The sequence below is a fragment of the Nerophis ophidion genome, linkage group LG13 (assembly GCF_033978795.1).
Source record: "Nerophis ophidion isolate RoL-2023_Sa linkage group LG13, RoL_Noph_v1.0, whole genome shotgun sequence".
In the NCBI taxonomy this organism is placed as follows: domain Eukaryota; kingdom Metazoa; phylum Chordata; class Actinopteri; order Syngnathiformes; family Syngnathidae; genus Nerophis; species Nerophis ophidion.
In genome coordinates, this window is record NC_084623.1 from 43,734,921 (window position 1) to 43,757,038 (window position 22,118).

A 22,118-nucleotide genomic window follows, 5' to 3' on the forward strand; every position below is an offset into this window, starting at 1 on the left:
AGCAAATCGTTTAATTGACAACAAATCTTTTTTTATTATTATTTTTAGGTTTGTTTATAATTCTTTGTTCATGTATTTTATTTTATTTTTTACTTATTCCATCTTTTACTAAATACGAACTTGTAAAAACGATTACTCCTTTCCAACTTCCGGATTGAAGCAGGTCGTTCCAGAATTCCAACTGTTTTACCAAAATAAAAGTCCGGAAGCAGCTTGTACATCTAACACAGATTTGCATATAAAATTTAGTTTGGTGGAAAAAAACGCTACAATATGCCATTAAATAATAATATGAGCGAGGGCAGCCATGAACAATAAATATCATTAATTAAACCAAACCCATGTACTAATAGTTGTGTATATTCTGAAAGTTCAGAGAAATCACTTCCGTTGTTGACGTTTATGAGTGACCGCTATACTGTATTTTTAAAGTTAACGACTGTTTAGTTTTCTTATGTAGGAGCCGTCTCGCACTACCGAGTGGGACACGGACGACGTCTTGATAAATTTACTTTTTTTTTTAAACTCAAATAATATTGATGTTTCGGACTGTTTTCATTGTCTTTGTGCGTTGTTGACGCCACTTCATGGATCTCTTTCTTCCACCTGCGTGACTGCCAAGCATGCCGACCCACACGGTGACCGTGCTGGCCGCTCTGTCCTTGTGTTTGGGTCGGTGCGCGGTGTCCGAGTACCACAACTCATCATGTGACAATGGGAAGGTGAGCGCGTTTCCACTGATAAAGTGTATTGCATTGTGTAAAATAATTGACTGGAGACTATTTAATCTGTGTAGACATTTGTGGAAAGGGACCTACCTTTAGATGCTGCCTACAAGACATGTCCTGTATCTGCCTGGTCTGACTCCACTCAGGTAACCATGGATACAGTAGGTATCATCATTATCTTGGTACACATGCTTACAATGCTGGCTTTACAAAGAAAAAAGTAACACAATTAATATACATAATGTTTTTGGAGTTTACACCTTTGTAGTGATCTTTAAAGGCCTACTGAAATGAGATTTTCTTATCTAAACGGGGATAGCAGGTCCATTCTATGTGTCATACTTGATCATTTCGCGATATTGCCATATTTTTGCTGAAAGGATTTAGCAGAGAACATCGACGATAAATTTTGCAACTTTTGGTCGCTAGTAAAAAAGCCTTGCCTTTACGGGAAGTAGCAGACGATGTGCGCGTGACGTCACGGGTTGTAGGGCTCCTCACATCCTCACATTGTTTACAATCATAGCCTCCAGCAGCAAGAGCTATTCGGACCGAGAAAGCGACGATTTCCCCATTAATTTGAGCGAGGATAAAAAATGTGTGGATGAGGAGAGTTAGAGTGAAAAAAAAAAAAAAGAGGCGACGGCTCCAGGCAGCGGAAGTGGGAGCGTTTCAGATGTAATTAGACACATTTACTAGGATAATTCTGGAAAATCCCTTATCTGCTTATTGTGTTAATAGTGTTTTAGTGAGATTATAAAGTCATACCTGAAAGTCGGATGGCTGCGGTGAACGCCAGTGTCTCTGAGAGAAGCCGAGGAGCCAAGATCACAGCTGCCTTGTTGAGCTGCAGGAGGATGTCCCATAATCCACTCAAGTCTCCGGTAAGAGCAGACTTAATATCACAATTTTCCCATCCAGAAACTTGCTGGTTGACGTAGAGGAAGAAACATGTTCGCTTGACCGCTCTGTGTCAAAGCTTCACAACAAACAAAGAAACACCGGCTGTGTTTCGGTTGCTAAAGGCAGCTGCAATCCCCCGCTTTCCACCAACAGCATTAATATCTATAGTCTCCATTATTAATTGAACAAATTGCAAAAGATTCAGCAACACAGATGTCCAAATTACTGTGTAATTATGCGATGATAAGAGACGGCTTTTAGCCCTAAGTGGTGCTGGGCTAAGATGTCCGCTACAACCAATAACGTCACAAACACGCGTCATCATTCGGCAACGTTTTCAACAGGAAACTCCGCGGGAAATTTAAAATTGCAATTTAGTAAACTAAAAAGGCTGTATTGGCATGTGTTGCAATGTTAATATTTCATCATTGATATATAAACTATCAGACTGCGTGGTCGTTAGTAGTGGGTTTCAGTAGGCCTTTAAAATACACTAGTTTTATTAAACCCGTCCACAGTGCATCCCGTCTTTCACCCAAGGTCAGCCGAGAGGTTCCAGGAGGACAAGCTGGGTAGAAAATGGATGGATGAATTTTGCGACCTGTGTAGAAATATGGGGAAATAACTACAAAAGTACACTTCTTTCATTAACGGTGTTACAAAAAAGATCAGTTAGAATAACACATAATGTTGGATATAGAGCAGTGGTTCTCAAATGGGGGTACGCGTACCCCTGGGGGTACTTGAAGGTATGCCAAGGGGTACGTGAGATTTTTTTTTAAATATTGTAAAAATAGCAACAATTAAAAAATCCTTTATAAATATATCTATTGAATAATACTTCAACAAAATATGAATGTAAGTTCATAAACTGTGGGGGAAATAATGCAACAATGCAATATTCAGTGTTGACAGCTAGATTTTTTGTGGACATGTTCCATAAATATTGATGTTAGAGATTTCTTTTTTTGTGAAGAAATGTTTAGACTTAAGTTCATGAACCCAGATGGATCTCTAGTACAATCCTCAAAGTGGGCACTTTAAATTGATGATTACTTCTATGTATAGAAATCTTTATTTATAATTGAGTCACTTGTTTATTTTTCAACAGGTTTTTAGTTATTTTTATATGTTTTTTCCAAATAGTTCAAGAAAGACCACTACAAATGAGCAATATTTTACACTGTTATACATTTTAATATATCAGAAACTGATGACACAGTGCTGTATTTTACTTCTTTATCTCATTTTTTCAACCAAAAATGCTTCACTCTGATTAGGGGGTACTTGAATGAAAAAAAAATCAGAGGGAGTACTTCACTGAAAAAGGGTTAAAAACCACTGATATAGAGAACATACAAGCCCTTTATTATTTAATCAAAAATACTGAAATTCAACAACATAGTGAATTTACAAACAGCAAAAAATATACACAAAGCAAACTAGAATCTGCTACCCAAGAAAATACAACATTTCCTCTCAACAACAGGAGAAATATAATCTTGGAGAAAAATGTAATTTAAAACATTTTTACGCACATACTACACTTAAAACCTTCAGTATATCAGTATGTGGGATTAAATTATGGAATGGATTAAGCAAACAAATCAGAAATGTACTAATATAATCCACTTCAAGAAACTCTTCAAACTTAAAGTGTTTACAAAATACACAGAAGAAGAACCATGATAAACATTCTGAATGTATCTCATCCATCCATTCATTTTCTAAATAATCTTACTCATCTCACCATATGAAATATAACTCACTTCACCAATTATTTATTCATTTTTATTGTTATTACTTATGGAGTATATTGTGAAGGAATTGAGAACAGGAAGTGAACATAAGTTTTAGCAACTGCTATGTAAAGGAAAAGGGGTAGGATTAAATAAGCTCTGCTTCTTCCTACTCCTTTTCGAACATGTTGAATAGAAAAACTGGAAATTACGATGTATCATGTTGTATGCATGCATGATCGAAATAAACTCAAACTCAACTCAAAGTAGTCCCAAATCAATGTCTCCCACTGAAGTGTATTGACATGAACTTAATTGGTGCTTGGCTCCCATGAAATAGCACAATTTTAACATGTAACATGCGTTTTAAAAAGAGAAACACAATTTTATATCAGTATTGTACAAAACAATACAATAGAATATACTTCTAACAATTACAGCAGTTTTATGAAGTAATATGATTAACATTTTTAGCATTTACCTGGGAGCAGGAGTTTCCAAACTAAGTTCCGCTGGCGTCTTCAGTGTGGTCTACAAAATGTAACGAGTTTATGAAGGAATCTGAAATTTTAAATATCTGATGACCTGATTGATACAATGTTGCCACCGTCTTATGGACAATATGAGTAAATCAGGTGTAAAGCTATGAAGTGTGCACAGCACAGCATACATTTATATAACCCAATCCAAACAACCTTCGCTACTCATGGCGCAAAAAAAAATCCAACTAAGACACAAAAGTCAACAAACATAGTCACACATAAACACAACGTGCCCACTGAACTTGGTGGATATTGTAAAAAAAAATGTCCAAGCACTATACAAAATTCAAAAGTACACCCAGTTAAATCCTTTACAATGCAGGATAGGAAAAAATGCAAAACACTCTCACCACACTTATCCATGTTTGGTGCATTTTAGCTGCTTGATGTTTCTGATTGACTACAAAACTTTAAGGAGTTTGTCACGGAAGTAAACAAGATTGGAGTCTATCTTTCACATAATCTTAATATCCAATTATTCATTGTTGATTATATATCCATCATATTAATGTAGGTTGTACACATATGTTATAAATATTATTTTTACTTCACATGCAGTTGCCATCGGCCCCAGGCCAATTATTTGTAGCTCAATGTAGCTTGCAAGTCAACAAGTTTGAACATATTTAGATATGATTTTGACATTCTTGGCTGGCATTAGACTGAGTCTGCCTCAGTATGCTGCAGAATAGCAGTGTTACGCTCAAACCTACTCAGTGGAGTGGTGGTTACAGTGTCCGCCTTGAGATCGGTAGGTTGAAAGTTCAAACCCCGGCCGAGTCATACCAAACACTAAAAAAATGGGACCCATTACCTCCCTGCTTGGCACTCAGCATCAAGGGTTGGAATTGGGGGTTAAATCACCAAAAATGATTCCCGGGCACGGCACCGCTGTTGCCCACTGCTCCCCTCACCTCCCAGGGGGTGATCAAGGGGATGGATCAAATGCAGACAATCATTGGTACTTTAACTTTAACTTTTTTAAATTGCTTATTATGACTTAACTTCAGTATGTATGTATGCTATAAGCCAGTGGTTCTCAACCTTTTTTCAGTGATGTACCCCTGTGAACATTTTTTTAATTCAAGTACCCCCTAATCAGAGCAAAGCATTTTTGGTTGAAAAAAAGAGATAAAGAAGTAAAATACAGCACTATGTCATCAGTTTCTGATGTATTAAGTTGTATAAGAGTGAAAAATATTGCTCATTTGTAGTGGTCTTTCTTGAAATATGTGGAAAAAAAGATATAAAAATAACTAAAAACTTGTTGACAAATAAATAAGTGATTCAATTCTAAATAAAGATTTCTACACATAGAAATAATCATCAACTTAAAGTGCCCTCTTTGGGGATTGTAATAGAGATCCATCTGGATTCATGAACTTCATTCTAAACAGCTCCAGACTTGAGAAACTGATCAGGCGGGCCGGTTCTACAATCGGAATGAAACTGGACTCACTGGTGACGGTGGCAGAAAAGAGGACTGTGGACAAACTAGTGAGCATCCTGGATGATGCCAGTCACCCTCTGCATAGCGTTATCAGTAGCCAGAGGAGCCTGTTCAGTTCTAGACTGCTTCATCCCAAGTGCAGGACTAATAGACTCAAGAAGTCCTTTGTCCCACACGCCATTAGACTGTACAACTCCTCTCTGGGACGGGGGACGGGGGGTATTAGGATGACAGGGGATGCAAAACATTAACAGTGCAATACGTTTTCATAACATGGTCACTACTGCCTACTTTGTCTTGTTATGTTCTTATTTTACTGTTATATTGTTATTCCCATTGTTTTTATTCTTTTTGTAATATTTCTCTATTCTGTTTCCTTTTAAACCCCCATTATTTACTTTTTCCTTTTTTTTTTTAAATTGATCTCAACTCTGTACACTGCTGCTGGAATTTTAATTTTCCTGAAGGAACTCTCCTGAAGGAATCAATAAAGTACTATCTATCTATCTATCTATCTATCTATCTATCTTCTTCACAAAAAAAATAATTTTTAACATCAATATTTATGGAACATGTCCACCAAAAAATCCAGCTGTCAACACTGAATATTGCATTGTTGCATTTCTTTTCACAGTTTATGAACTTACATTCATGTTTTGTTGAAATATTGTTCAATAAATGTATTTATAGAGGATTTTTGAATTGTTGCTATTTTTAGAATATTTTTTAAAAATCTCACTTACCCCTTGGCATACCATCAAGTACCCCCAGGGGTACGCATACCCCCATTTGAGAACCACTGCTATAAGCTAATGCAAACTAGTAAAACTGGAAGGTTTACTGCGGCATTTGCTATGCCAACTAATGGCGTGGATGTTTGTAACTCAAATTTTTGCTTGCAACTCAAAGCTTAACAATTATCTGAGAGACAGCTTTTATCTCCAAATTCTCTTTAGTTGGGGGACTCTTATGTTGAGGTACCACTTAATTTCAACACAAGAACCACCCCCTGACAATTTGGCCATGTGTGGAGCGACAAACACCTCACATTTCATGCTGCTGCTCCAAATGTTTGACTACTGTTCATTTTTTACTCTTCAGAGGATCCCAAGTGTTTACACAGTGTATAATCCGGAGGTGAGTAAACAGACACACCACTATGTTTCGAAAGGCGCTGCCTTCATTGATTTTTCCCTGACCCTTGATGTGCAACATGACACGGCCTCTTGTTAATGTCAAACACCAACACAATGCATTTTAAGCAAATGACATTGTTCATTGTTCGCCTCACCCTGTACATGACATTAGGCTTCCTGATGGCTCACTCTTTCAACTTGTTGAACAAATTAAATGTGACCACATTTCTTTTAACAGCCCGCCAGGCAGATCTGCATGGATAAGCCTATTTCCTACCACCACAAGATCCCTAACAGGTAAAACTGTGCAGAGAAACACTTGTGCCTGTGGATGGCTATAATATGGTTTGTTTTTGTTCTTTATTTCGGGCCGCCACTTTTAGCATTCATGCAAAAATGTATCGTTTCTCCTGTTGTGTGACAATGAACATTTGTGTTTCAGTGGCGCATACAGGCCGGTCAGAGCAGAGAGCGGCGAGTATTTGTACTGCCCCCCTCAACGCTGGCTCAATAATCTGCATGTGAGTTCCATCTTTCCATCACAGATACTCTAATCAGTGTTAATCACAGCCGCACGAGGACAAAAGTGTGATCATTGTTGATTGTACTGAACGTGTGGATCAATACTGAAATTTCAATTCCACCGTTACCAGATGTTTGCGCTCTAGTATCGATTCTCAAATAAAAATATTAATACTTTTGATACCTGCAGTTCAGGGATGTCCAAACTGTTTCCACTAACGGCCGCATGTTGAAGAGTCAAACCATATTATTTGTTTATTTAAAAAAAATGCTAAAAACAGATATTGTGTAAGCTTTGTATTATAGGTGAAAATGTGACCTTAGAACTTATCGAGGTTAGATATATTAATACCCTTTTAAAATCAGTATGTTTCTGTCTTTATGACCTTTTGATTGTGATAAATCAGTGCTGTTCTTCAGTAAATTGTCAATACTACCTCATTTTGGTTGTGTTTGTTGTGTGCTACCAGCATGGAGCTGCTGTATTGCTCTATCATCCCTGTGCTGCTGTCAGCGAGCGGCTCTTTCTGTCCGTCCTGGCCAACTCCTGTCTGCCTGACTACATCATCAGCCCACATCCATGGCTCAGTGAATCCACGGTCAGGAAACACACCTCTTTGCCTAAACACAAAGGAGAAATGAGCACAGTTAAGCTATGAACATAAGATAAACCAAAATAATTTATATTATATATTGCCTTTCAAATGTTGTCATAATATGATTAATACATGTAAAAAAAAAAAAACGTGAGTCAACATCATAAAATAATATTTTTGCATTAGAACTCCCAAGTTATCGTTTTTGAGAAATATCTATCTTGTCCATCCATCCATCCATCCATTTTCTACCGCTTATTCCCTTTTGGGGTTGCGGGGGGCGCTGGCGCCTATCTCAGCTACAATCGGGCGGAAGGCGGGGTACACCCTGGACAAGTCGCCACCTCATCGCAGGGCATGTCTATCTTGTTTAAGAGTTCATTTCAGTCAAGAATGTTCTGATCAATCGTTATTGGACAATTTTTGTGAAAAGTATGTTTTCGCCATTAATTTTTTAAAATTCTGATCGCCTCTGGCTGACATTATATTTGTTTTTTGTCGCCCAGATGACAAGAGGTTAACAGCTAATTATGTGTTTTCATACACATTGAGAGCGCCTCCGTCTGATTGCAGACAGCAGTAATTATAGAGTGTTATTAGCAAACGTGCACTTTTAATGTGCACACAATACATTTATATCCGCTCAAACATTTTTTATTCTTCGCTTGAGTTTTTTGAGGTTTGTGCTTGCAAAATATATTTTTCTGTCCCTGTAAATCTTCCTTTGCAACCTTAAACTGAAGACACAAATATAACGCCAAAGATCGATGCCACAAATTAGTGATGCTAATACCAAATATTTAGTGTATTTTTTTTTTTGTTAATGTTTACAAACCCAAGAAATAATTTCTTGGACACAGAATGACTTTGAGGGCAAAAACCAAAGGGTTTATTAGGTTGTATTTTTTGCTTTTGTTAAATTATTGTGTACTATTGACTTTGTTTTACTCAAAAAAATGTATTTAATAAAAGAGAATAAGGACGTAGTTTCAATATTGTGTTGATATTGTTAAACTGTCAACAATACTCACTATAAATACATTGAAAAATGTAGTTTATACATGGTATAGGTATTGGTATTGGCCGATCTCACTCATTGATGGTCAGTATCGGCAGCATAAAATCCTGATAAGAACATCCCTATGATAAATGAGTGCTGGTTTAATTGTGTTTTGTTTTTTTTGTGGTAAACTGCCAGAAATAGATTTGATACTCGCTGTTTGCCCTCATTTATAAACACATTATAATGGCACCATTTGTAAATACAACTTGTCATTTTGGCACTCAGCATTAGGGGTTGGAATTGGGGGTTAAATCACCATCAATGATTCCCGGGCGCGGCACCGCTGCTGCCCACTGCTCCCCTCACCTCCCAGGGGCTGATCAAGGGTGATGGGTCAAATGCAGAGAATAATTTTGCCACATCTAGTATGTGTGTGACAATCATTGGTACTTTAACTTTTTTTTACAACTCCGCTCAGTAGATGGCATCTTTTAAACACACCTCATACGCACCATGTCTGCCGGAGAATAAGAAGCAGTCCGGCTGGATCAGTGTTGCCAACTTAGCGAATATTCAGAACCCTCTATAGACTCTTAGCCTTTAGCAACATATCAAGCGACTTTTCCTGGTCTTAATGGGCATTTTTAGAGACTCTGTAACATACAACTATGGATTGCTCTTCTCCATGAGCAGCGGGTGCTGCTGTGGTTGTTTCTTTAGTTTTTGACTAAGGTAGACTTTAAAGATAATACATTTGTAGTGGATTGATTTCTAGTCGTCTGGAGCACTAACGCACTTATTTGCAATACTGTCTATTATGTGTCTAGCCAATAGCGTTGGTGTCTTGGGGGCGAACGTTGGAGCTGTCCACCGCCGCATCTTTAGACGTTTGTCATTGGCTGCAGAGCACGATGACCACAAGTGAACGGATCCGTGGAAAATACAACCTGCTGTTGACCCTGTCATCTGAACAGAAGCACACGCATGGAAAGGAAGTACAGACCGAGCCCAAGGTATTACTATAAAGAAGACTTGCTTATACTGTATATACTGCAGTCACATACCCAAAACGTGTCTATCTATTCACATACTAACATTTGAAACACATGTTCATTCACGTACACGTCTTGTAAACAACGGTCTACTATCGTACACATAATGTGGCAACACTAAATTGGCCCTAATGTGTGAATGTTGTCTATCTGTGTTGGCCCTGCGACCAGACGGCGACTTGTCCAGGGTGTACACCACCTTCCGCCCAAATACAGCTGGGATTGGCCCCAGTACGCCGCAACCCCTAAAGGGACAAGCGGTGGGAAATGGATGGATGGATGATTAAAGCAATTTATCATTCACATACCCAAAACATGTCTATCCATTCATACTCACAAATGCACAGCAAACATCTAACCCCGGGGTGTCAAACTCATTTTAGACGGGGGGCCACATGGAGAAAAATCTTCTCCCAAGTGGGCCGGACTGGTAAAATCACGGCAAGATAACTTAAAAATAAAGACAAATAAAGATTGTTTTCATTGTTTAAAAATACAACAAGCACATTCTGAAAATGTACAAATCATAATGTTGTCGGGTTTATTTTACACTTAGATGTTGCGGCTAATAGTATTTTATATTTATTTGTCGTGTGTGGAAAACTTGCACTTCCGGGTTTTTCGGATCACCAATCACCGATATGCCAGGCTCTTCCAGTTTTATGAAAATGATCTATTTTGCAATAAATTGTCTTTGTGCTTTTTAGCAATTGTCTTTTCGTCAGTCTCGCTCTCGCTCGTGCTCGTGCTCCACCATCAACCACCCCTCTCTCCTTTCCGGCTGCTGCCTTTAACAGAGCGACAGATGATTAGATAAGCACGCCCAGGTGGGCCATCTACGCACCTGTCGCTGATCTCGAATTCGTTCCTGGCACACCCTGCTTTGTTGCAGGACTGCAGGCGACGCCCCCATCATTATTTCTACTTTCTGAATAAATGATGTGATAATTTCATCAGTCAACTAATTTACAATCCATCAGGATAAAAAAAATAACAAAATGAAATTACAGGATGTTATTTATGTAGTTTGCTCGTTCACCTCAACTGGCGCACTAATGTGTTTTTTTTTCTTTTTTTCTTACATATGTAGCATAATCTAGATTAGAAATATACAAATAATTGCTATTGTGACATCTAGTGGACACTTCTAGACCAGCAGTTTTTTCATTCAAAAATTTCGGCTCATTTTTATACTTCGCAAACTCATCCCGCGGGCCGGATAAAACCTGTTCGCCCGCGGGCCGTACGTTTGACACCCCTGATCTAACCATTAACATACATATACCGTAATTCAATCTGTCTGTCCATTCACATTTGAACACATTGCACATACAGATTATATCTGGCCATTTACTGAACTGTACTTTTTTTGGGGAATTTTGCCAATCGTTCACAATCATTATGGGAGACATGAACACATATCTTTTTCAGGGAGGGGGGGTGTAAAGATGATAAAGACTGGTAAGATGCAGTCAATGGCAGTTAGTGTTATAGCTTTCAAAACCCTTCATCAAAGTTATGTATACACATTGCAAGTCTATTTATAATGTAAAAACCGACACGTTCATAGATATATGTAATATGTACAATATTTGCCGTATTTTGATAATTTTAAGCATTGCCTGAACTAATTTCTCTGCACATTTATTTCCATTTCCATAGCAGCACACTTCTGACTTCTCGCAACAACTTTGTGTCCTACTTCCAGAAACAAAGACGAGCAGGCTTTTTAATAATGGCAGACTTGGTAATAGACAACGAAGATGACTATTTTTGGTCAAATGAGAACTCACAACATTATTTTTTATTTTTGGTTGTTCTTCGGTCAATGGTCAACAAAGCAAACAAACAGTTGTGCATTCATAGATTGAAAATAAAAAATGTTGCAGACCGAAAGGGTTTAGGCTGAAGTTAAACACTTATTGCGCCGAACCCTATAAACAATGTCAAGTACAAAATAAACTTCCGAAAATTATAAAATGTCCTTTGCACAACATATTATAAATACACATTATAAACAACATGAACGTAGTTTAATTTTATACACAGTACAGGCATGTGAAATATCCCTGTTTACATATTAAGCCATTGCACTAATTATATATACAATATATACAAACAATTGTATTTGTATTATTATTTTTATCCCATGTTTAGTTTTTAATTAACATTAATCATAGTATTAACTACAATGTTGATTCAAGAGTGATATATTTTTTCAAGACATTGGTCTTAAAATGTTTTTTAAATGTGTGAATGGAACTAGAACATTTTAAGGAATCATCCAAGCTGTTCCACAGTTGAACTCATCTGACAGAAACACATCTACTTTTTAAGCTTGTTCTTATTTTTGCTTTCTGAAGGAAAGCTGAACCTCTGAGGTCATGGGGATTCTTTCTGGGTTTAAATCTCACTTGTAAACACCCAGGCAGCATGTGGTTATGAGCTTTGTAAGCCACAATAGTAGTATTGAGGTCAACAAGATCGTGCAGTTTTAATGTTTTTAATTTAATGAACAGAGCATTGGTATGGTCATGGTAATTTGGATAATTTACAATTCTAAGCGCTTTCTTTTGAGGTAAGACTATAGAGTTGATGTTTGATTTGTAATTGTTTCCCCAGATTTCAACGCAATAATTAAGATATGAGAGTATGAAAGAATGATATAACATGTTAAGAGCCTTTTGATTTACAGAGTTTTTAATTTTATGTAACATAGCAATATTGTTTGCCATCTTTGTCTTAAGTATATTTATGTACAGTTTCCAATTTAATTTATCATCTATATAGATTCCCAAAAATGTATTGAATACACCCTTTCTATCTCCATATCATCTATTCTTATATGACGCTGTATGTTATTTTCCCTTTTTCCAAAAATTATATATTTAGTTTTGTTTAGGTTGATTGATAGTTTATTGGCATCAAACCATTGCTTTAGTATGTGGAGTTCGATCTCTACAGTCTCTAGGAGTTGGTCAAGGTCTTGCCCAGAACAGTACAGACTTGTATCATCAGCAAAAAGAATACAGTTAAGTTTTTTAAAGATTTTAGAAATATCATTAATATACAGTAAAAACTATTTTGGTCCCAGTACAGAACCTTGGGGTACTCCGATCTTTTTGTCTGAATCTACATTGTTCATATGCACATACTGCTCTCTGCCACCAAGATAACCTTTCAACCAATCATGAGCGAGACCTCTGACACCATACCTCTGCATTTTGTTTAAAAGTAATGTGTGATCGATGGTATCAAAGGCCTTGCTCAGGTCAATAAAAACACAGACAGCAAACTCCCTCTTATCAATTGCAGTGGTTACCTCCTCAACTAGTTCCATCACTGCCATGGAAGTGGAACTATTAGATAGGAAACCGTATTGGTGTTTACTTAGCAAGTGATGCTTATCAATAAAACTGTCTAGTCTTGACACAAATAATTTTTCAAGGACTTTTGAAAATTGTGAGGGTAAAGAAATAGGCCTATAGTTTGTGAACTGATGCTTACCTCCAATTTTGAATCTGAATATACAGAGTTTAAACTACTGCTTCTAGAAGCGAGTACGAGAGCAGACGGAAGCCGAGAGAGTGAGGTGAAATGAGCATATCCTGGCTGAACTGCTGTTATCAGTTTTAGAGGTATTTGAAAAGAACATTATTTAGTAATGCCTTTTGACATATCAGGACCATTTAATAATGACTTGACATGCAATTCTTATATATGGCTCCTTTAATTTACATACGTGTCAGGCAATCTATCATCTACATACACAAAACATTTTGTCTGACTATACACATACAGTACAAATACAGCTGTCTATTTACATACACGCATTAGATAAACATGTCCGTGACCTTTCTCACACACACACACACACACACACACACATTCACGCAAGAACACACAATCATTCGCACTCAAACACACCCAATGTAAACATATGTCTGTCACTTCACATACACACAATGTAAATATCCCTAGTCCATTTACGTCATGCGCACATACTGTAAAAATGTTTATGTTTATTAACATCGGAAATCTGTCCACAGTCACACGCCTTTTCATTGACATTCACAAAACGCAATTTATTTATTACTCATGTATACAAAGAGTTTAAACATCGGTCTATCCACTCACATCAACACTGTAAACAGCTGCGGGTCCATTTCCATGCAAACACTGTAAAAAGGTGTGTCTATAACATATATGTAACTAGGGTTGCACAATATACGATTATAAATTATATAAATATGGATGCCGATTTTAATTGCATGGCTGCATCGTGACAATGCATGTTGATGAGCGATCTATAGCTGTGTCCTGCAAATTTGACCGCGATAAACAAACAGCTGTGTCCTCAACACAATGTAGCATGCGTGCTAGCAGGCTGACGACTAACGTCCCTTCACAGTGCATGAAGGTCTCTAAGTCACTAAACTTTCTTCTCCATTGCATCATTATTACTAGAAGACATGGAATAATTAAACAAGCTTCCTGGACCCCAGGAAGAATAGTCTCCACTGCGGTGTAGACTAATGGGGATCCTTAATAAACTAAACTAAACTAAAGCTACACGACACCTTGTAGGAGTGTAGGAAAAGCCACGCTAACCGCTAAGCTAGATCTTGTGAATATGAACAGCGGTGAGTTGATTGATACAAATGTTGGAAGTAACAATTAGTGAATTGTGAATTATATTTATATAGCGCTTTTCTCAAGTGACTCAAAGCGCTTTACATAGTGACACCCAATATCTAAGTTACATTTAAACCAGTGTGGGTGGCACTGGGAGCAGGTGGGTAAAGTGTCTTGCCCAAGGACACAACGGCAGTAACTAGGATGGCACAAGCGGGAATCGAACCTGCAACCCTCAAGTTGCTGGCACGGCCACTCTACCAACCGAGCTATGCCGCCCCAATTGTACAATACCAATTGTAATATGGTAAATGGGTTATACTTGTATAGTGCTCTTCTACTTTCAAGGTACTCAAAGCGCTTTGACACTACTTCCACATTCACTCATTCACACACACACATTCACACAACCATGACCCATCAGGAGCAAGGGTGAAGTGTCTTGCTCAAGGACACAACGGATGTGACGAAGTTGGTAGTAGGTGGGGATTGAACCAGGAACCCTCAGGTTGCTGGCCCGGCCACTCTCCCGACCGTGCCATGCCGTCCCCAATATCTGTATAATGTCATTACTCCAGTGTTTAGATTAATATTTGTTTCATTATTACAATTTTTTTGTGTGTTAGGTATTGTATACACACAAAACATAGTCCTTGAACACAGGGGGACTTTAAGGGCAAAACACAAAGGATTGAAATCTGAGCCAATAGTAGTGTTTTTTTATTATGGTAAGTTTTTTTGCGCGATTGACATTATTTTGCTCAAAATTTGGATGTAAATAAGGGAATAATGTAATCATTTGAATATTTGATATTGTTATACTGCCATCCTCTGTTTTTGTCTGATTATAATTGTGATTTAAAAAAAAATGTAACCATTCAATGTTTTTGAACATAGTATAACCAATACTGGTCGACTTGGTATTGGGTCAATACCCAAATTTTTCGTGTGACTTAAAACAACATATCGAAATAACTGAATGTAATTAAAATGTAGGATTACATTTTAACAGAAGTACAGATTAAACCATGTTACGGCAGAATGTAGCCAATTAGTAAAAGCAAATTAGCAAGTAGATGTAACTCAGGTGGTTTGGCCTGCTGCCTTTATCTCATTCCGCAAAGGGAGAAGAAGCTGGTTGCTCGCATGAGAGGCGAGTGTGCTGACCACTGAACTATGAGCCTGGGCTATGTAACTTGGCAGCTAGCACACTCTTGAAGTCGTCAGGGAGTGGGGTTTACTAACACCTGGCACAGCCACACTGACTAGCCCCCATTACATAGATTCTCATTTTGAGAAAATAATACAACCGGAACTGCCACATGTTACGCATACGTCAGCAGCCGAATTAGCTTTTGTAGTTTGTTTAGAAATGGTTCTATTATCATTGATTGCCTGTCAATTTGCGCACATTCATCATGTGCAACAACAGTAAAAAACACACTTGAGGATGTTTATTCAGTTGTTTAATTTTGTGTTAAAAAAAAAAATAGATAACAGACATGACTCAAAACTATAATAAATTCAAATTGCAACTTTCTGGCTTTAATAAACACTGAAATAAATCAAGAATATAAATTGTGGTAGTCAGTGACAGTTTCATTTTTAGATCAAGCAGGGTTATGGAATCACTCAACTCTGGGTAAAACATTTTTGTATCACCCTCTATATTTTCATTTTCAAACCTAACACTTGCATCTGGTTAAATCTGTTCATTAGTCTGCAGTTAAAAAGGAGTGTCTACACATTGGAGAGCTGTTGCACCAGATGGATTGATATGAATCATGGCTCCAACACGAGAAATGTCAATGAAGGGGATTACCAAACTTCTTCAAAAAGATACATTGTCACTAGAGATGTTCGATAATGGCTTTTTTGACGATATCCGATATTCCGATATTGTCCAACTCTTAATTAGCGATACCGATATCAACCGATACCTATATATACAGTCGTGGAATTAACACATTATTATGCCTAATTTTGTTGTGATGCCCCGCTGGATGCATTAAACAATGTAACAAGGTTTTCCAAAATAAATCAACTCAAATTATGGAAAAAAATGTCAACATGGCACTGTCATATTTATTATTGAAGTCACAAAGTCCAATATTTTTATTAACATGCCTCAAAACAGCAGCTTGGAATTTGGGACATGCTCTCCCGGAGGTTGAGGTGGGCGGGGTTGGTGTGTGGTGGTAGCGGGAGGGTGTATATTGTAGCGTCATGGTAGAGTTAGTGCTGCAAGGGGTTCTGGGTATTTGTTCTGTTGTGTTACGGTGCGGATGTTCTCCCGAAATGTGTTTGACATTCTTGTTTGGTGTTGGTTCACAGTGTGGAGCATATTTGTAACAGTGTTAAAGTTGTTTATACAGTCACCCTCGGTGTGACCTGTATGGCTGTTGATCAAGTATGCAATGCATGCACTTGTGTGTGTGAAAAGCCGTATATATTATGTGACTGGGCTGGCACGCAAAGGCAGTGACTTTAAGGTTTATTGGCGATCTGTAATTCTCCCTACGTCCGTGTACACAGCGACGTTTTAAAAAGTCATACACTTTCTTTTTTTAACCAATACTGATACTTTTGAAACCAATACCGATAATTTCCGATATTACATTTTAAAGCATTTATCGGCCGATTATATCGGCAGTCCGATATTGTCAGGCATCTGTAATTGTCACGCAATGTTGGAAAATATGTTGATTGTTCACTCTCAGCTATCTAAAATCTGGGCCAAGTACAAACAACATTGGAAGGTTGTAAAAGGCAATGTTGGTAAACCAAGATAAACATCAAAGCATCATTACAGAAAACTTAAAATTTGTCTTGAAAACAAAAAATGCACAACAAAACAAAAACAGACCAAATGAGCAAAAACTCTAGTCGTTGTCTGTCACCGAACTGTAAGAAACTACTGGAAGGAAATAGGATTTAAATACAGGACATTTAAACAAAAGCCGTTATTAACACTTAAACATAAAACAACAAGGTTTCAATGGGCTGAGGAAAAGCAATGGACGACAACGGATGACTGGATGAAAGTCATCTTAAGTGATGAATCGTAAATCTGCATTGGGCAGGGTGACAATGTTGGAAATTTTGTTTGGTGTCATTCCATGAGATTTATTAAGACGACTGCCTGAAGACAATATGCACATTTCCACAGTCATTGATGATTTGGGGCTGCATGTCAGGTAGTGGCACTGGGTAGATAATTGTCCTTACATCTTCAATAAATGCACAAGTTTACATTTTGGACACTTTTCCTATTCCATCAATCGAAAGGATGTTTGGGGATGATGACATATTTTTACAAGATGATAATTCGTCTTGCCATAGAGCAAAAACGATAAATAATTCTCCTAAAAAAAGGTACATAAGGTCAATGTCATATCCTGCAAATATTCTGGGTCTCAAGCCAATGGAAATCTGTGGTGAAAATTGTCCTTCACCTGCAATGTTGATTAATACGAGAAAGTTGGAGAAAGATTGATGAAGAATAATTATTGTCACTCGTCCATGCCTCAGTGACTGCAAGATGTTGTAAAAGCCAGAAGTGGTGCAACAAAGTACTCGTGGTGCACAGTTTGTTTGTTTTACATGATTCCATAGTTTTCTTTAGAATGAGTGATTTCATCTTCACTCTTCTTGATCAAACAGCTAGAAAGTTGCCATTTGAAATGACTATAAGCTTTTGTCATTAGACTTATACAAACTTTATTGATCTGCAAGGAAAAATGTTCCACAAAGTAGCTTAGTTACAAAGGATGGACAGGATAAGGATGGAAAGGATTGTGCACACAAGGGCACAAAAAGAGGGCAAAAACAAAGTTATAAAGTTGACAAAAAATGTACCGTAGTAACAATATAAAATATATGTAATATTTACATATTATATATACAATATATCCATCCATTTTATAAACTATATAATATATACTGATATATCACATTATTATATTACATATGTATTATATATATATATATATATATATATATATATATATATATATATATATATATATACACACATTTCTGTTGTCTGCTTTTTCTTCTACAAAAATTAAACAACTGTATGGACATCCTCCAAGTATGCCAGGGATTGTATCATTTATGTATTTTCAGAAGGATACAATAACTTTGAGTAGACGTTTCTAAGTAGCTGTTCGTTCAAATCCCCAGGAGTCTGTGCGGCAATGCTGTGAGCGGATCATCTTGTTGTGGCTGAAAGAAACGCTCCAGGCAAGAAAAGATTCCCCGCTTAAGAACAGAAACAGGGAATCAAGGAAACGGCAAAGAAGAGCTGCTATCCGGTCCAAACTGAAGAAGGTTGCAATGAGGACCATAAAAGCAAACGGTACAACTCAGGCACTCGATTTTTTGACAAAGCCAAAACTGAAAACCACCACCAATAATCCTGAGGACCCTTTAAACCACAACAGCGCTCAAGGACCTCCAATAGCTTTTCCAAGCCATGGCCTGAGGGATGCAACACCTGCCACCGAGATGCAAAATCAGGCTCTCTCAGCCTGGCCCCCAAACATGCCAGGGGCGACACACAAAACACCACTCAGGGTTCCCGGACACAGTGCCAGTGCTCAAGTTAAAGGCTCCTTGGAACAGAACAAGCCAGCGAGATATGGCCCCACTGCAGAAAGACAAGTGCTGGATAGTACAGAAGTAGACTTCAGAGTGAGAGGGATGGACAAAGATGACACTTATTTATTAAAAATACAAGACGGGCCTCCACCCTCAAAACACTCCAAACCAGCAGTAGTGAATTACTTACCTGATTGTGGTAGCTGCATCCAAGACCAACAGTGTACTTGCAAGGAAGACTTCAAGGGCCGGGCCTCGCTTGCAGGCAACGGGTTGCCGAGACCCCCCAGGTCCGATGAGGCGGTGTGGGCTGCAGCGGCATTGGGCTTCTTGCTGGTTCTCCTCACGCTGTCTGTGTTGCACACACGCCTCTACCGCCACTGGAGGACCATGCCCAGTCTCTACTGGCACGACGCACGGCAGGACTATGACAGTGTGGCAGGTTTGTACACATTAGAAACCCTTTTAATGTTTACAGGGGTCTTTTAGTTGGCTGGAGCACACAGTACGTATACTTATCACAGATTCTTGTATTTTAACAAATGTGTCAACAATTTAGATCAGGAGTTCTTAACCTTTTTAACCTTGGGGCCTAACGTTTCCACTATAGAATACTCAAATTTTAATACTGAAATAGTAATCTTACTCTTGAATGTAATCGTATTCAATAATTATATTCAATTATTGTTTAACTGGGTAAACTTTGTCAAATAATAGGAAACTAAGTGTTGATTACAAAGTATATTATCAAAGCTTAGATCAGGCTGATTTAGGGCTGGGCGATATATCGATATAAACGAAATATCGCGGGTTTGCCTCTGTGCGATATAGAAAATGACTATATCGTAATATTCGAGTATACGTTCTCACGCAGTTTGTTTTAGCTGCGGGCAATACACTACTGGCGTTTCTCACTCCTTCTCGTCTCTCCTTCTCACAGACGTAAAACAAGCCCACGTTCTTACTTACGTCACATACTGTCGTGCGTGTAGCGTCATCCGCCCTCGCCGAGCAGAGAGGTAGCAGCATGGCTAACGCGGTGCGAGTAACATTACGAGAGAGAAGGTGAAAAACTGATCGCAAATGGAGGAAGAACAATCAATGCCCTAACAAAACAACAGGGGGACCATCATCTGGTGGTGGTTTGGCTTCAAGCGGAAATATATTCAGCAGACAACAGCAATATGCAAAGTATGCAGCAGAAGTGTTGCTACAAAAGGTAGCAGCACTACTAATTTGTTCTTTCATTTAAGAAGTCACCCGCGAGAGAATGAAGAGTATTTAAAAAAATACAGTTTTGGTAAATTGACTTAGTTGTGATTTCCCTCTCTGCATGAAAGTTTAAAATGAGCATATATCAATGCAGTATGAAGAGGAATGTTTTCCTGTAGACGCATAGAATCATCATACCGGTGTGAGTATATGCATCAGGTGTTCATTCTAAGGCTAAGGCAAAATACCGAGATATATATTGTATATTGCGATATGGCATAAAAAATATCGAGATTTTGATAAAAGCCAATATCGCCCAGCCCTAGCGCTGATTACAAAAAAATACTGCAAAAGAAGGGACATTTACATGCAATCACACAGTTCGAGAATAAATACATTCTAACTAAATTGATAATACAATTGAAGTGCAAATTAAAAACACAGTTTAATGACTTCAGTCATAATTTTTGCGTTTCAGAAATTTCTGTATGACTTTTCTTCCGGACTTCTTCTGTTTGTTAGAGATTGTCATTACTGCCACAAGTGGTTAAGAAATTCTGATTTAGATGATGTGAAGAAAAAAAAAGTCTTCATCTTATGTGATTGTGTCTTATAGATGTTATTCGTAGGAGGCTGCAAATTGCAAAGAAGAGGCGGAAAAGAGGCAGAAGACAAGAGTGCGCTCTCTTGCCCGGTACTTCCAGCTCAGATGAACTGATGTAGGCAAAAGGAGGAATTATTGTTTGGTTTGGTGGACTTGCTGAATTCAAAAGGACATTTTACATTCTAGTCTTGTAGATGTGCCGTATTGAACATGTTACTGGCAGACAGGAGCTCCTCAATACCATACAGTCACCATAAACATCGCATGCAGGTACGGTAAAGATACTATGTTTGGAAAACTAATATTGGATTTTTTAACAACCAGACCTCAACATACACTAAGCAACGTTTTTAGATTTTATTGTACATTGTGTCCTAGAGTACTAACAAGTCAGCACATTCAGGTATTAAGTCACCTGTTTTGACCTACCAGTTTAGTTATACTTTTTGTATACTTTTTAAGTAAATCCAGTCGTAAAACGTGTGGTATTGTTTTGTTCTTTTGCCACATGCTGTAATATTTGGTAAGTATTCTGGGTGACATGACTTTATTGAATATAATAAAGCAGTGTTTCTCAACCTTATTCCATTGATGTACCCCCTGTGAACATTTTTTTAATTCAAGTACCCCCTAATCAGAGTAAAACATTTTTGGTTGAAAAAAAGAGATAAAGGAGTAAAATACAGCACTATGTCATCAGTTTCTGATTTATTAAATTGTATAACAGTGCAAAATATTGCTCATTTGTAGTGGTCTTTCTTGAACTATTTGGAAAAAAAGATATAAAAACTAAAAAACTTGTTTAAAAATAAAAAACATAGAAGTAACATAGAAGTAATCATCAACTTAAAGTGCCCTCTTTGGGGATTGTAATAGAGATCCATCTGGATTCATGAACTTACTTCTAAACATTTCTTCACAAAGAATAAATCTTTAAGATCAATTTTTATGGAACATGTTAAAAAAAGTCTAGCTGTCAACACTGAATATTGCATTGTTGCATTTGTTTTTTTTTTTTACAGTTTATGAACTTACATTTATATTTGTTGAAGTGTTATCCATTAATATATATATTAAGTATTTATATATGACTGCTGTTTTTTAGAATATTTTTGATAAATCTCACTTGACCCTTGGCATACCTTCGCGTATCATCAATAAGAGGACTACTGCTATACAACTCGTCATTGCGCATGCTTTTACATCACACAATCAAAGTGACAGCTTTGTATCATGTCATGCGAGACTTGTGCAGAACAACGTTGGTGGCTGCAAGACATACTTAGTCAACAGCCACACTTTGAACCCACACCAAACAAGAATGACAAACACATTTGGGAGAACATCCGCACCCTAACACAACTCAAACACAAGAGAACAAATACCCAGGACAC

At 37.6% G+C, this 22,118-nt stretch overlaps 1 protein-coding gene across 3 annotated transcripts; it reads left to right on the forward strand.

Moving 5' to 3' along the window:
- The first annotated feature begins 363 nt into the window (after positions 1-363).
- On the forward strand, positions 364-21,460 carry tp53i13 (tumor protein p53 inducible protein 13). 3 transcript variants are annotated; one of them, XM_061918985.1, is made up of 9 exons: positions 364-722; positions 797-889; positions 6,464-6,499; positions 6,737-6,795; positions 6,941-7,019; positions 7,491-7,619; positions 9,447-9,632; positions 18,492-19,350; positions 20,737-21,460. In XM_061918985.1, the coding sequence occupies exons 1-9, from the start codon at positions 624-626 to the stop codon at positions 20,841-20,843; spliced, it is 1,647 nt and encodes a 548-aa protein (XP_061774969.1). In that variant the 5' UTR covers positions 364-623; the 3' UTR covers positions 20,844-21,460. The 3 variants fall into 3 exon arrangements, with proteins under 3 accessions (XP_061774969.1, XP_061774970.1, XP_061774971.1); XM_061918986.1 differs by having other exon boundaries at positions 797-874; XM_061918987.1 differs by lacking the exon at positions 9,447-9,632.
- Positions 21,461-22,118: the final 658 nt, after the last annotated feature.

Coding starts and splice junctions, on each gene's coding strand:
- tp53i13 (XM_061918985.1), top strand. CDS start 624: ATGCCGACCCACACGGTGACCGTGCTGGCCGCTCTGTCCTTGTGTTTG. Junction 7,020..7,490: donor GCTGGCTCAATAATCTGCAT/GTGAGTTCCATC, acceptor GTGTGCTACCAG/CATGGAGCTGCTGTATTGCT. Junction 9,633..18,491: donor AAGTACAGACCGAGCCCAAG/GTATTACTATAA, acceptor TCAAATCCCCAG/GAGTCTGTGCGGCAATGCTG.